We start from the raw sequence: 17,034 nt of genomic DNA, 5'->3' as shown, positions 1-17,034 counted from the left end.
ACATACCTTGCATCACCTCAATGCATTTTGCTTTACATTGTTTGGTCTGAAAACTTCGTGTTGATGGCGAAATTAGAAGGAAAACACATAAATAACGCAATGGTGAATCGTTGTGTGTTGCACCAAGACTTCTACAGTGTATTTGATGTTCGCTTACAAAACATCCCAGGAGACAATTTCCACGGAGCTTTGTCGCCATCTTCTGCCTTTTCTGGGTACTGTGAGTACTAAAGAGTTTGTCACTACATTTCTCTCCAGATGCATCAAAATGACCGGAACAAATTATTTAATCGATTGCAAACATGTATGCTTTCCTCTTCAGAACTATTTGAATCATATTTATAACTGGATGAGTAACAAGAAAGCATCTTTTCCGAATCTGAAACCATTGTTTTGAATCTCGAGCAAGGCAAGACATCTTGGCATGACACCACGAACAAGGGGGCGGGACCTTCTGAAACTGGCCACTTCCGGTTTCAAATTGAAGTAGTTGTTAGACACTTTAAGTCATTTTTATTGGTGGTTTGCATTTGACTAAAAATATCATACTGCGTGTTTTGGGCATTTTAGATGCTATAAAACTATTTTCTGATGTCAGTTAGGAAACAAAAAAGTGATGTCGGTTGTCCTTTAAAGTCACGGTATATTGGCCCGGAATACGGAGAACGGCCATCTTTTTGTTCGTTTTTTTCATTGCAGCAGTAGCAGCAAATCACTTGCAAGACCAGGAAATGCATTTATATTTTGGGTTAGCTCTAGCGTCTCAATGTAAGAAAAAAATGTGTTATAGTAAGTCACAAATGAATATACTGTCTATTGTGTGTGCAATCTTACTCCATCTCTTCCTCAGCGATGATGCGTTTCCCTCCCAGGTGTCGTTTCCTCATCTCAGCTAACATGGCCTGAATCTCCTCCTTCATTTCCTTCAAACTTTTTTCCGGCGTTCCGTCTTTGCGCGCCAGCATCCGGTTCAACTCGTCAGCTTTGGACTGGAGGTCTGGACACCGAGATGACAAATATTACTACGGATGAAGAAGAAACTTTTATGCTATAAGCTTCGGACACAATGGAAAAATAAGAAAGCACCATCTGATGTGGGCAGATGGTCACCCTGCAAAATGAAGCATGCAGAAAGTGAATGTGGTAATGCAAAATTTGATCAAAAAGATAAAACTCGAACAGCTATTTGAGAATTTTCATTTCTTTTGTGGAATCAAAGTCTTTTATATGCAAACGTGATTGGTGATAAACCCACTCAGTGAGGATTGATTGAAACCATCAAAAAATTCAGATGATAATGAAGCATAATTTTGCCCCTGTTATGTTCAAAAAGAATGACTTGGATCTATCAAATAATGCACACACGTGCGAGTCATCCATTACGGTACTGGTGTCAAAGTCAAGGCCCGGGGCCAAATGTGGCCCGCCACATGATGTTATGCAAAGGCTTATTAAACTTGTGAAATTCCATAACAGTTGCTAAAGTCTGAACCAAAATTTCAAATTGTCACATGTAAACCACAATAACAGTTACGATTTTTTACTTTAAATATGTAAAATAGTCCATCCATCCATTTTCCGTACCGCTTATTCCTCATTAGGGTCGAGGGGGGTGCTGGAGCCTATCCAGGGCACACAAAGACATACGACAGTCACTCTCACACTCATACCTAGGGACAATTTAGAAGTGTTCAATCTGCCGGCCATGCATGTTTTTGGAATATGGGAGGAAACCGGAAGACCCGGAGAAAACCCACGCGGGCCCGGTGAGAACATGCATCCACACAGGGAAACCAGAGTGGGATGCAAACCGTCGAACTCTGCACTGTGAGTGTTAACCACTCGACTAACGTGCAAGTAGTCATTCATCAATTTTTTGTGCGCTCCGTATGTACTACATGGAGGGGATGAACCAATCGAAAGGCTTCCCCAAATTCATAACGGCCCCCAAGAGGAAACCGTAACTACAATGTGGCCCGCGGCAAAAAATGACTTTGACACCCTTGTATGACATTAAGCAACAGTACATCTTTCGAGTTGATCTGATGAAAGCAAGTTGAAACTTCACATCAATGACTTTTTTTTTTTTTGGAGTGGGTGTGCGTGGTCACAGCCACGCGGTCCTTTCTTCTCATCTGAAAATGTAAACATGATATGATTACAGCCGAGATGCAAGCAAAGCCATCGCGCTAATGAACAGCTGCGGCGTATGCGCGCGCACGCGTATGCAAAACCGAGTCGGCATGTCACAGCCGGATAATTACATGCCACTTTTTAAAAGCCAATTAAACACTTAAAACGCACACGGAATCATATTATGATACACGGTAAACACACACGTATACACGCGGTGAGTGTACAGTATTTCATCACCGTATTATCTAGAGGAGTGTGTGTGTGTGCTTGTATGACTAGTCTTGTGAGGACCACTAGATTTTATACCATACGTCGTGAGGACATTTTTGACAAGTGAGGACCTATTGGCCGGTCCTCACAAGTTTTTCATTCTAAAGGCATCTAGAGGGTCTATATATGTATCTGTTAAAGTTCCAGAGAGGTCCTCACAAATTCACCCAAAATGATTTTTTGGTGTGTATTTATATTTCACTTCGATACACACACTCACTATGTGTTTATGTGTGTGTGTGTGTGTGTGTGTGTGTGTGTGTTAATGAGAGGAAAAAGTTCATACCACAAAAATTAAAACGATATCTTAACAAATTCACCACAGGGGTGAGGACTTTGAATGCACCCATTCAGAAATCTCACTCCTGCTGTTATTTCAGGTTCAAGTCCACTTTTTGCTTTGTTTTTCAAAAAGTAGAAGTAGGAAATGGGGTGATGTTTAGTGTTCAAATGTAACACTAGTTCTTCGCTAAACTTATCAGCAACGATGGTCCTCACTCCTTATCTGGAGTTATCCGGACCTCACAACACCTTTGAAACAGGAATGTGTGTGTGTGGGTGTGTGTGTGTGTGCATGTGTGTGTGTGAAGTCGTATAATTCATGCACTTCTGCATCAGTTTAAGCGTGTGTGTGCGTGTTTGATAGTCACTAATTATGTCCGTAATTGCTACTCTCAATCATCCTCCGAGAAACAACTCACACTTCACACACATTTTCACACACACATCCTTAATCACGCAATGATCAGACGGAGAGCTTGCAGCAGCAACAAGAAGCTGAAAGTTTCAGCACTGTTTTTGCACCCTAGACAACACCACTTTTTTTTCTTAAACCAAATACAACCATCTCCACGGTGCGATTACCATTTGTCTGGAAAACACGGAATGTTTCTTCAATATGTAACAAACGGCTTTCCAAAAGCTGCACTGCCATGGACTTACAATACAATACAATACAATACAATACATATTGATTTATATTGCGCTTTAACAATAGCTGAATCTTTAACAAAGCGCTTAACATGGACAGCTATCATTTACAGGAAATAAAGCAGTCACAAAGATAGTAGAAAACACCTGGGAATAAAACCAAGATCAAGTAGCAGGTCATTCCAGAGAGCGGGACCGCTCTGAGAATCTGTTTAGTTTTTGGTACATCTAATAATGTCTGGTCAGCAGACCTGTGAGGCGTCGGGAAGGTGTGTAGGGGTGGATGAGTGGATGAGTTAAGGAGGAGTGAGGCCATTTAAAGATTTGAAAACAAATAAGATATTGAAACGAACTCTAAAATGTATAGGGAGCCAGTGAAGGGACACCAGAGTAGGACTCCCTCTTACGAGTACCAGTCAAGAGTTAAGCAGTAGCATTCTGGACCAGCTGGAAACACTTCATGGAGGATTGCCTGACTCCGACGTAAATACAGTAATTGAGCATGAATTACTGCATCAAGGTGCTTATGAGAAAGGAGAGGTTTTATTTTGATGGTACGTGCATTGCTATGTGATGAAGCTCCTTTGGCAAATTGACAACAAAAGTGACTGATAAAGGACATGAGACGTCACAGTGTAACTAGCTGAGTTCTATTTGTTGGTACTTGGGTACCCAATGATATAATACAACCTCGATTTAGAGACAGCATAATGAAAAAAAAAACAGAAGACCCGGAGAGAATAAAGGCAAGCTAGGTGGTGTCGATTGGCGCTACCTTGAGCTCCCAGAAGCGTATCCCTGATGAACTTCTCCAGGACCTCAGCTCGCGTTTCAATTCTGTTGGCATCATCTTCCACTTGTTCTCCATCAGCAGACACTTTAGTTGCCTACAAAAAAAAGACATGCAAACACAAAAAGACAAACACGGACAAGCATGTTAAATAAATAAGCACTTTATTCCCTTACCTTTGATGAGACAACAATCAGACAAGGATCATCAATATTTAAGTTTGTTACCTTTTTTTGATTATCTTCTACTTCCACCCTGTCACGTGTCAGTACTACATACTATACATAAATAATGTACAGCAAATCAAGCTAAACCGCTGAGATTCATACGCAATCACACAGAAGATTTCAGAAGACAAAAAATGAATCACTGGGGTGAGTCTAGCAGCAGTGTGTGTCATGATTGACATTTAACAGGACGGCGCCCTGTCAGCAATCAGTGTGTGACTGAGCATGGGGCTAAATACTCGCACAACCGCCATTTCGTTCAGGTTTTGTTTTTACATGCTTGGGTGCCGATAAAGCGCTGGCCATGGCCTCTGGCATTGTTTTTTCTTTTCCACAAGGGGGGCAGCATGTCCCTATTTTCCATATCAGCACTTTGTTTCCAATTTCAGCTGTTGTTGAAGCGCAATATAAACCAATATGTATTTATTGCATTGTATTTTGGACAGCTGCCCTCATTTCAAGCTCATATAACTTCAGACCGTATAACTTAGGAATGAACTCTTTGTTTTCTGATGAAAGAAGAGAGTCTAAAGTTTTCAATGCTATACAGTCTTGAATGTTTATGTAGTCCTAAAACTCAATATTCTGTTGGTCCTGAATTTGAGTGAAAATGACAAAAACCCTGGCACTGGAGTGGACACATTTTTGCACATGTCTGGCAGTGAATGAGTTAATCAGTGGCAGTTAAAAGGACTACCGGTATGACCATTCAGTGTCGGGTCATTGTTCGTTTCAGCCAGTTAGATTTCTTTATTCTTATCATGTTTTACTCATGGTTTTGTTTGCTACTTTGGACCTTTCTGTTCTGATGACTGTTAGAGATTTTGTTCTCGCTGACTTTATTTAACACAATTTGTCAAATACACCCTGCTCCTCCCTCCTGTCTGCATTTTTGGCGTCCACCATTACCACCACCACCACGACCTTGCATATTGTGACACATGGCAGCATAAATAATAATAATAATAATAATAATAATAATAATAATAATAATAATCCATTGACTCTAAACTCTAAAGGTCACTTTACAGTGACAGGATAAGTTTTTCTGTGGGTGAGCAGCAGCAACCACACGCGCCAGCGTTCACTCAACCCGGAAATAGCTCCAATAGATAGCAAGCTAGCTAGCTAGCGAATAGGTAGTTAATAGCTAGCGAATAGATAGCTAATAGCTCATGGATAGATCGATATTAGCTCGCAAATAGATAGCTATTAGCGAGCGAATAGAAAGCTAATCCCTCGTGAATAAATAGCTAATTTATAGCGCATCGATAGCTAATTCCTAGCAAATACATAGCTACTAGCTAGCGAATAGATAGCTAACAACCTATCCTGGAGCCACAACACGGCAACACTGGCCAAGAGATCCCACCAGCGCCTGTACTTCCTCCGCAAGCTCAAAAGAGTTGGAGCTCCGACCCCCATCACGACCTCCTTCTACCGTGGTACCATCGAGAGCATCCTGACCAGCTGTATCACCGCGACTCTGCAGCGCATCATGAGGACAGCTGAGAAGATCATCGGTGTCTCTCTTCCCTCCCGTCAGGACATTTACAAACCCCGCCTCACCCGCAGAGCCATCAGGATCGCTGGCGATCCCACCCACGCCTCCCACAGCCTCTTCAGCCTGCTGCCATCGGGTAGGAGACTGCGGAGTCTCCGAGCCAAGACCAGCAGGCTCAAGGACAGTTTCTGCCACCAGGCAGTCCGGAGACTCAACTCCCTCCCAGCCCTGCCAACTCTGCCCCTTCCCACTGCCACACTCACCGAACTCTGAGTACACGCTACATGCTGTACTATCATCCATTTTTTTTTGTTCTTTCTCATTTTTTTCTGCAAGACCTCACTTCAACCCTTTCTTGTTCGTTTTTGCATTACCACTTCCTCACTTTGCATATGTCAGTACCTCACTTTACATACTTCACTACCTCACTTTCCAGATGACACTACCTCACTTTACATTCAGAAATTACATGTATTGTCTGTTGTCAATTGTATGTCTTTTAGCCACGTTATAAGTGCCTTGCATGCTTTGCACGCTGGGTCCGAGAGGACATTAATTTCATCTGTGCTGTATGTCATGCATATTAGCATATTTGACAATAAAGCTGACTTTGACAGCTAGTGAATAAATAGCTAATAGCTAGCAAATAGATAGCTAATACCTACCGAATAGATAGCTAATACCTAGAGAATAGCTAGCTAATAGCTAGCGAATATATAGCTAATACCTAGTGAATAGTTAGCTAATAGCTAGCGAATAGATAGCATATACATAGCTTATACCTAGCGAATAGATAGCTAATAGCCAGCAAATAGATAGCTAACAGCTAGTGAATAGATAGCTAACAGCTAGTGAATAGATAGCTAACAGTTAGCGAATAGATAGCTAATAGCCAGCTCTTAGATAGAGAATTCTTTGGGATGGGGCGTTTGGGGGGGCAGACTCAGGCAGATCTAAACCCATTTTGCTATACGTAGCTTGTTTGACCTTAGTGACTCTCCAACAGACAACCAGATTTTACATTGAGAAAGAGGAAACGCAACATACAGGACATTGCAGACAAACTATTCTCATGTCAATCAACAAGCTGTAACCTTGCTGAGCCGCTTTCGGCTTGTATAAGCATTCAGACTTGTTTATCTCTAGATTATTTGCGCATATGGCAAATAAGCGCCTGAAACTACAGTATAGTATCACTCTGTGTTTGCTCCATAACATGACGGTGAAGTAGAGACAAAAGGAACAACAGGCGACAGAGCAGGGCCGAAAGCTAAAAAAAAAAAAAAAAAAAAAAAGCCACGCGCACCCTGCTGTGAAGTTGGTCCATCTCAACAACCAGCGATCCCAAGTTGGAATCGGCCAGCTGGAGTAATCTCTCCGGAGCTTTCTGAGGTGACAGCATGTGCTGCAGGAGAGAAACAAAGAGAAAATAACACAAAGGCACAAAAGACAGATGATGTCTGACACAATTTGACTCAAGGGCTCAGAAATTTCAACCTGGCAGCTCAGGGAAGTTGCTGCAAAGTCGGTAGGGTCAGAAGGTCATGTACCTTGAGTTCTTCGGTCATGTTTTCAAAGCGGTACAGGATCTTATAAGGGGGCGGCAGGGGTGTGGTCAACGTGATGTCAGTGATGATGCGATACAGCCGGTCCATGTCGGTGATCAGGAGACCTGTGCACTCGTCGTCACACGCTGCACACACACGGAGGGGATTTTAAAGGCAGTCCAATGCATAAACAGAAAATGTTACAGATGTGATGTCAAAGAATTATCTGATTTTTGCTCACTGAGTCTATTAACTCATTCACTGCCAGACACGTGCAAAAATGTGTCCACTCCAGTGCCAGGGTTTTTGTCATTGTCACTCGAATTCCAGAACCCACTGAATATTGAATTTTAGGACTACAGAAACATTCAATACAGCGTTAGAAACCTTAGACCAAGGGTGTCAGTAATTTTTTTGCCGCGGGCCGCATTGGAATTATGGTTTCCTCTCGAGGGCCGTTATGAATTTGGGGAAGCCATTAGAATGTTTCATTTGCTCCACATATTACATATAGAGTGCACAACCAATTAATGAATAACTAGTTTTCAAGTCTGAAGTCAAGAATAATGACTGTTATTGTGGTTTACATCCAAAAATATGAGTGTTATTGGCACCCAAACGACTCTGTGTCTTTGTTATTTGTTATTAAGTTTTTTTGTGTTCTTTTGACAAGACGGCGCCGCGAGAGTGGCTGCCTTTCCAGCAGCTCCTGTATTTTGTTTTTCTACTTTGATTCATTTCATAACTTTGTTGACTATGAAATGTAAATTTCTCCACTGCGAGACTAATGAAGGCAAATCCAATCCAAATCCAATACAAACAAGACAAAACAAAACCTGAACAAATTAGGGAATGGCGCTCTTAATGTATTTCCAAATCCTGAATACATTTGTGAATGGCAGTGAATGAGTTAACATGACACATGGTGCATTTTATTTTTATTTTTTTTATTTTTTGCCTTTGAGTTTTAATATTAACTAAATTCAGTGCGCCTGCGCGGCATCCCTTTTTAATTTTTTTATGGCTGATGCAGGCGTAACCTTTAGGGACCAACCATGAGAGTATCAATTGAACACCTCAGTGTGTGAGAGCGCACAGAGCAGGGAGCTAAGCGCACCTGTTATGAGCACATACTGCAGGCTGAGAATACACATAAATTGCGCATCAGGGGACCCATTCAGACACATGCAGAGCACAATGTGTGCGCTGGTGTACTGTTGAGTTTTTTTTTTTTGCCTTTCTGAAGCCAGGGGCTGATTTATGGCTGAAATTAAAATTTCTGACAGGGGGAGGGGGGGGGGAATCTAAGATAAATTAAAGAGAAACACTTTATACTCTATCAATCTATGACACAATCAGAGCAAGCGTGAACACACACACACACACACACACACACACACACACACACACACACACACACACACACACACACACACACACACACACACACACACACACACACACACACACACGCACGCACACAACGATTAACATAAATACAACCAATCCCTTTTTTAATAAGATGAGCATAAAGACGCGAAAATCCTTTGCAGTGTGTTATGCAAAGGCACACTATTAAAATTTTTACGACACACGATACTCAGCACAAAAAAAGTCATCTTTTAATTATCACATCTGTTATTAAATGAACACATGCAATATTTAATAACAAAGTATGATTAAATGGATGTTATTATTACAATAACTGATGCGGAGGCTCTGTAAGGTGAAATCAGATTTGTTTTAACTTATTCACTGCCATTCACAAATTTATTCGCAAATTGAAAATATGACGTAGATCGCCATTCCCGAATTTGTTTGTTTTGTTTTTTCATGCTTGGGTGCTAAAAAGCGCTGGCCATGGCCTCTGGCAATGGTTTTTTTCTTTTCCACAAGGGGGCAGCATTTGCCTTTAGTCCATGTTAGCGCTTTGTTCCAGCTTTAGCTGTTGTTAAAGCGCTATATAAACCAATATGTATGCATTGTATTTTGTACAGACACCCTCATTTCAAGCCCCTATAACTCCAGACCCATATAATTTAGGAATTAACTCTTTTTTTCTGGTGAAAAAAGAGAGTGTAAAGTTTCTCACATTGAATGTTTATGTAGTCGTAAAACTCAACACTCTGTGGGTCCTGGAATTTGAGTGACAATGACAGAAACCCTGGCACTGGAGTGGACACATTTTTGCACATCTGGCAGTGAATGAGTTAAGGGTCAATGATAATTGTTTGAAGATATTTGCTGTTAAAGAGGAAAGACTGGGAACTATTTTCATCATCAATTGCCACAGCCTCTTTAGAACGCCTCATTGTTGGGGTGGAGTCATTTACGGCGGTCGACATTGCAAAAATGTATGTATATTTCCTTTATGGGTATTTTAATATAAATACATACTCATTTGATAACAAACTAATGAGGTTTATTTTAGCTTTTTACCATAAACATGCTGGTCATTGCAAAACAAACCTGACATGCAAGTGCACACACAGCACAACAGGGAAATCATCCGTTACCTTAATGTGAGCTGTTTGTTTTGGATGGCAGAAACAAATGTCGCCATTTAGTCAATCTGCATTCAAATTCAACGTGGTTGATCCGTGGACACTTTTTTTTCAAATTCTGTTCTCGATACAAGTGACATGGTAAAAGTATTACTTATTTTACTTTGTAATTCTTCTCTCCATTAACAGTTTTGTCTGTGTGGCTTTTTGAAATTCAAATTCCTTCTTTGTAAATCGGCGATTTCAGCTTTCAAGAAACTCCCATCAAAGCTAGAGTCTACCAGGTCAAAACTGTTAGGAGGTCTCTTTGACTCTGAATCACAAAGTGAGCAAACCCACATCTGATTGCCTCGATTCATACGACCCATAAAGTCTGAAGGAGGGGGCAACAGGACCGCCAGTCTGGTGAAGGCTACACTGGCACAATTGCACAGTTTAAAGCCAGAACGCACGCTTGGCACCTGAACGTGTAGAGCAATCATCTCTGCGACCAGCTGACAGCCATTTCTTATCAGCATCTGTCTTTCAAAGTTCTTTCTATACTTTCTCTCTCACATTTTCACACACACACTCACACCAAGACAAGGTAATGGAACTAAATTGGCCAGATCATTATGACCATATTCAGTTTAAATTAGCAACAAATGGCATTGAAATTATTGCCCAAATGCCTGAAATTTCAATTCTGATGCAGACCCTTCAGTCTCCAAGGGCAACCGGCTAAAAGGTGCTCATTTGCACTAGCTCGACTAAATAAAATACAATGACAAGATCAGGTGAACACGGTGGGATTTCGGCAAGCTACAGAGAAACGATTGGAAGAGGAAAAAATAAAAATAAAAAAATAAGAGAGCTGAAGGAAGACGCCCGTGGGCACAGATTGCGGTTTTGTCTCAGTTTCTGTTATCGTAAAGCATCTAAATACCATGATTTTGCTTTTCATGAATTTCCTTTAGCTTTTTCTGATTAAAAAAGGCACTTGATCGATAGAACACAAAAAACATTAATGTATGAAATGATGTGCGTTAGTCCTTACAGATGATCCCAGATGGTCCACACACATGCCTTTCCATGCACTGGTCGCAAGACCGCCCAGAGGCCCCGAACGTGCACTGGCATTGGCCAGTGAAAGGGTCACATGGTCCGGGCAACGCCCCCCACGGGGAGCACTTACACTCCTCGCATCGCCCACCAGGCATCTGGGGGTTACCGTGGTAACCGGTGGAACACCTGGGGAAAGAAAATAGTGAGTTTTCATCATTTTTTTTTTTTTTTTAGGAACTCATGCCCAAAAACAAAAAAATCGTAACATGGTCAAGTTGCTTCTGACCTTTCACAATATTTGCCCTCATATCCCTCAGGACAGGCCGTGCAACGGTAGTCATCATAGCCTTCGTTGATGCAGATTGGACTAAAACTGGACATACACAGATTTCTGTTTATATAGCGCCATGGGGACAATTGCAAAGCACGTTCATCATTTTTGGTAATAGTCAAACAAGGCTCTGAGAGACCGCAAAGACCATCAAATCAAAGGACAGAACTTGAAAGAAATGCTATTTTTTAGACCTGTAAATTTGTTATTGAGACTTTCGGCTTATCTATAGCAAGTCACTCCCACTTTAGGACTAAATACTTCAGCTACCAGTAAAGTCAGATTGATTCTGTTCCATCTATTAAAAACAACATATAACTAAGGAAAACGACTACACATACTTGTTCCCAGGATGAGTAAGGGGGCAGGCGCACGGTTTACAGTCATCACGGAATCCTCGGACCACGCCGTAAAATCCCGGAGCGCAACGCTCGCAGTGATCCCCCTCTGTGTTGTCTTGACAGTTCTTTACAGTGCACACACAGACACAAACCAAAGTCATCAAATGTACATCTATTGGAATAATGGTTGCAAATGTATTTGATGAGCACGAATCCTGTTCAATGAATTTAGTTACTCGGATGATGTTGACATTTCAGATGATGCAATTTTTTTCCTTGACACAAATGAACTAAACAAATAAATGAATCAACAATGGTGACATTTGCTCGGATATCATATTTCAGATGATATTTATGAGACTGCACTGTCCACTGTATAAGCAGCTGCAAACCAGTGAAAGAAAATTTTCTTTTCAGCCTTATTCCATTTTTTTTTTAAAGTGAGGCCGGAAATATTGTTGTTTTAAATAGCTTCTATTCAAGCACGAATGAATATGCTGTTCCAAGTTCATTCACCGTCTTTGTCAGAAATATCGCAACACATTCAATGAGTATTGAATACACACAAAAAAGGCTTTTTTTCTATGTGTGGATGTAGATTCCAAAAACTGCAATGAATGTGTCGCTAATATTTGGGTTCTGCGATTTAGCGATGTAAGAGGAGCATTTTTGTCTCCCCGCGGGGTCAAGATTTGTTGTGTAGCTTTGGTTTGTTCAAATGAGTCTTTCAATCAGCTGCAACGGGAAGTTGCATTTCCATTAACTTCTTACGTTTCTCGTTATTGCTAATTACCTCGGAAACAAACTCATTTAGGGTTTTCAATTTGGCTCGCTCGGTTAGAAAATTCTAATGATGTTGTTACTGGAGGCGCAATGAACATGGGCAAAAGAAGGAAGAAGAAATGGCTGCAAGGCAGAGCAGGGGAGGGAAGAAGAAAACAAGGTGAAAGGGAACGTAAAAATGAAGCGACATAATTGACTTTGAAACAAAATGAACAAAAGGGTGCTCGGAAGCTAGATTTCCATCTTACAAAGTACTGTACTATACAGAAGCTGCCCAACTTACGAACATTCGAGTTACAAATAACGGTACTTACAAACATTTTTGAGGGTATGTAGAAAAATGTTCGGACAGAGATGCTGTAAATTTGATTTTGTATTGGCCGGCTTCCTTCGGCCGAGCTCGCTTGCGATTGGCCGACACATTGGAGGTTTCAAGGTCTGATTGTTTACGCGACGGACACCAACGCTGACCAATCAGCGCCCGGCCGGCTATGCTTAAGTGTTGCCAACAGTTCAGGTACTGCTCCGCCAAGCTCGCTTACGATTAGCTGTGTAGAGTATGACACTCCAAGAGGATGCGATGCATAACAAAAAGTAATGGCTGCTGGCACATAATTCGGTAATTACGTGCCAAGAGATTCAGTAATGGCGTACTGAAGACCCAAAAATATGTCGTCGTACTACAGTAGGTGTGAATTGTTAGAGTGTCTGTGTTTTATACTTCCCCGTTCAGTGTTTTACTTAAAAATACATTCCATACAAAATATAGCACTGAAGCAATTTATGAACAGATTCATCTTACGAACGACCACTCGAAACAGAGTTTGTTCATAATGTGGGGACTGTCTGTACTCCAATAATACTTGAAGAGGTTAGATTTTCTCCAATCTGGAGGGTGAAACAACACGTTTCTTTGGGGCTCCAATCAAGAGCGACAGAATGACATGAAATATGAATAAGCCAATTTTTGTTCATTAGCGATAAGCTAATTAAACTTGTTTCCTTAGATTCACTTTAATCTGTCTTCCAGCTTGGAGACAAAAAGTGTCCCTCACACACACAAACACACGTTACTTGGCACAAGTTACCTGGCATATGGAGGTGTCGGGGTCACAGGTGGTCGAGTGGCCGCTGCACTGGCATTGAACACAGCTGCCCATGCCCGCAGCAGTGGGGACTCGGGAGGCCAGAGCAGATGCATGTGAGCCCCCGCGAAGGCGGTAAAAACCTGCTGCACAAGCCTGCATCGGACCAGACAGAAGGACATTAAAAACCGAGAGATCAGAAAGACATGAGTGGGGATGTACAAGGACCTTGCGGCGCGTCAGATCTTTTTGTGTGTGTGCGAGTATGTATTTCCACAGTCATAATGAAACGTGAACGCTAATGCAAGTCGCAGAGAGCGAAGACAACACTACTCATGGGCTCATAATTATCCTAAATTGCTATTTCTCAAGGCGACCGTTGACCGCAGCTTTCACACATGAAGCCAATTAAGGGTTATTCCCCTCGGTGACTTTGGAAATGCACAACGGCGCGCGTGTGCATAGATAAGGAAGGTAACTCTGCATCATCGTGAGTTGAGCAATAATTAATGAAGTCCTTTTAAAGAGCCATCTGCTCCCTGGGCTTGCGCTAAACGCCTATTTTCAAAATACTTTGAGAACAGCAGCAGCTACAAACCGGGCGCTCAACTGTCAGCAAAGCCCTGGTGAACATTTTGAAGTTAGACTGAAATAATAAACGGCCCAGAATGCAATGCTTGTATACTAAACTTTGGGATTGGTTTGTAGTGAATTCGTTGTGGACGTACCTCACAAGATAGTCCGGAGTAACCAACCGGACAGTCGCATTTTTCTATTTGGTAGGCTTTCTCGTTCTCCCTGTTGGGTATTCCTGCTTCTGCCACAGTGAGACTTATCTCTGAAATCCTGCAATGGTCACAAAATACATGAACTCAATCACTGCCAGATGATGTGCAAAAATATGTCATTGTTTTTGCCATTTTAACTCACACTGCAAGACCCACAGAATATTGAGTTTTAAGACTACACAAACATTCAATTCACTGTAAGAAACCTTACAGTCTTTTCTTTCATCGGAAAAAATGAGTTAATTCCTAAATTATATGGGTCTGGAGTTATATGAGCTAGAAATGCAGGGCGACTGTAGAAAATACAATACAATACATACATATTGATTCATATAGCTATATACTACACTGCCCCACTGCCCCAAGGTGGACCAAGCACAGGGTTCTGTGCTTGGTCCTCTTCTATTCATTCTCTACTTTCTACCCCTCGGCCAAATCATTCGTCATAATGGTCTCCAGTTCCATTGTTACACTGATGACATCCAATTCTACATCTCTACCAAATCATTTACATACATGTCGATTTATATAGCGCTTTAACAACAGCTGAAGCTGGAACAAAGCGCTAACATGGACAAAAGGCAAACGCTGCCCTCTTGTGGAAGTGAAAAAAAAAACATTGCCAGAGGTCTGACCTGTAAAACCAAATCCCAAACAAATTTGGGAATTGCGCTCCACATCACACTTTTCAATTTCCGAATAAATTCGGGAATGGCAGCAAATGAGTTAAAAAACACGCACATGAACACTTCTTTAGTTCATATGTCAGGTATATTTTATCATTTTGGTTGACTCTGCGTTTCACCTGCTTTGCCTCATCTGGTGGCCATGTGACGCCTTGATGAGGACGTAGTCCACATAGAACAAAACATCCATAAAATCTTGCCGCGTCATTGGCCGTCCATCCGAGTGCCTCCATTCGTGCTGGAAGCAAAAAAGAGTTAAATACAACAAATCTCAAAAATCCGCGCATTTGAATCCCCGAATCCTGAACAGACCTCTGTCATGTCAATCTCGTGCCGTGTCGACTGTCCAATTTGGAGTCCCGTTACGTGGCGCATCATAACAATGTCGTGGTTTGCTCCGCCTTTGATGATAACCTGGGGCTCATACGAGGAGGGCCCATTTTCATCTCTGGCTTCATAGTAGGCTGCATATTTTAATTTGCCACCGTACGCCGTGATCTAATGGGAGTATGTGGGGGAATTAATCAATGACAAGATCACCAAGGAACTAAAAAAAAATACAAATAAATGATTAGAAACACATTACCATGGAGCCTCGGAATTGTTGCGGTAGCTTCCAGTAATACGGCTCGGGAAGGATGGTGGTGACCAGCTCGGAGTGTGCGAGGATTTCTGGGTGTTGGAAGCTTACTCCTGTTTTGGTTTCCACAATGCTGTTTTTATCCACCAGAGGAAGAGCTGTCTGCTCGGGCTTCAGCGTAAGCTGCAATGCAAACCAAATTGCGGAAAAAAATGTTTGAATGTCACTTGACAGGTGGGCGGGCACTTAAAAAAAAAGTAAAAATTTTCAATGCATCCATGAACTCTTTCACTGCCAAACGAGGTGCAAAAATGTGTGCAGTCCAGTGCCAGGGTTTTTTTTGTAATTTTCACTCAAATTGCAGGGCCCACAGAATATTGAGTTTTAGGACTACATAAACATTCAATATGTTACATACATCAGAAAATCAGTATACATATTGATTTATATCGTACTTAAACAACAGCTAAACCTTTAGCAAAGTGCTAACATGGACAAAAGGCAAATGCTGCCCCCTCGTGGAAGGGGAAAAACATTAAGAGGTCTGACGAACGCTTTATCGTCACCCCCTCCCCCCGCAAGAAAAACCAAAACCCGAACAAATTCGGGAATGGCGCACCACATCACACTTTGCAATTCCCCAAATAATTCTGGGATTGCAGCGAATGAGTTAAAAGCTTTGTAGAAACTCTAAATTTGAAAAAGAAAATGACCAACCGCCCATCACTGAAATGTTCATTATATGACTGGATATTTAAAAGCATATGAAGTGTTATGATGGTTTAAACTGTTCATAATCACAATCTCGTTTTAAGCAGCATCAATTATTTGCAGAAATTTGATACTTTTGTCAGGGCTCAGTCTTTAGCCGCCGGGAATAGCAGACAGACTCCACCGTAAAGCATTAAAAGTTTTCCAAGTGTTGTTACGGTTGGACTATTGGCGTCTGATATGTGAATAACATTTGAGTTATTATCAACAGCTTGAAGTAAATTAAAATGCTTTTCATCCTCCCCCGTCTCCCATTTTATTTGTTTTCATTTCAGAGTGCCGCGAATGATATCACGGGGGTTCGTTATTGACTTTGGGATACGGTTGAGTGGAGTGATTTTAAAATTAGATTCATCCGATGCCACTCAGATTTTTTTTTTCCCTCTTTCTTTTTTTTCCTTTATCCCTGAAGTGTTGATATGAGGATCTTGGGGAGATTTTATTTCGTTGGGAAGACAGGAAAGCTTCTATTCTGTCGCTCAGATTGACACTATTGACCCGCGGAGTATTATTTCTCTGATAACCTGATGTGTGTTCAATATCAACAACAAAAAAAGCCCCCAAATAAATAGTAAGATGCATACCTGTCAAACTGTGAGACACTGTGACCTATGCTTAGTCAACACTTGTGACTCAATACACAATTGAAGCACAGACAACCTGGGGTCAATCTGGTCAACAGACTCAGCAAGTTAAACTGTCAGCTTCACAGAATTT

General features: G+C 41.5%; 1 protein-coding gene across 1 annotated transcript in view; it reads right to left on the bottom strand.

Annotated features, from left to right (window-relative positions):
* lama2 (laminin, alpha 2) overlaps positions 1-17,034 on the bottom strand; it is a 111,931-nt gene that overhangs the window by 30,743 nt on the left and 64,154 nt on the right. Inside the window, exons 29-40 of the mRNA XM_089021559.1 lie at positions 15,553-15,729; positions 15,279-15,464; positions 15,086-15,204; positions 14,221-14,338; positions 13,496-13,648; positions 11,625-11,749; positions 11,239-11,325; positions 11,083-11,138; positions 7,408-7,550; positions 7,164-7,262; positions 4,112-4,223; positions 835-997 (exon numbers count right to left, since the gene is read on the bottom strand). Coding sequence (XP_088877685.1) covers positions 835-997; positions 4,112-4,223; positions 7,164-7,262; positions 7,408-7,550; positions 11,083-11,138; positions 11,239-11,325; positions 11,625-11,749; positions 13,496-13,648; positions 14,221-14,338; positions 15,086-15,204; positions 15,279-15,464; positions 15,553-15,729 — 1,538 coding nt within the window. The remainder of the gene's footprint in view (positions 1-834; positions 998-4,111; positions 4,224-7,163; positions 7,263-7,407; positions 7,551-11,082; positions 11,139-11,238; positions 11,326-11,624; positions 11,750-13,495; positions 13,649-14,220; positions 14,339-15,085; positions 15,205-15,278; positions 15,465-15,552; positions 15,730-17,034) is intronic.

This window comes from Hippocampus bargibanti, linkage group LG19, assembly GCF_051943395.1.
Source record: "Hippocampus bargibanti isolate YZ-2025 linkage group LG19, ASM5194339v1, whole genome shotgun sequence".
Taxonomy (NCBI): Eukaryota; Metazoa; Chordata; class Actinopteri; order Syngnathiformes; family Syngnathidae; genus Hippocampus; species Hippocampus bargibanti.
Note: the sequence above shows the minus strand (reverse complement) of the source record. Positions and strands in the feature narration are given on the sequence as shown.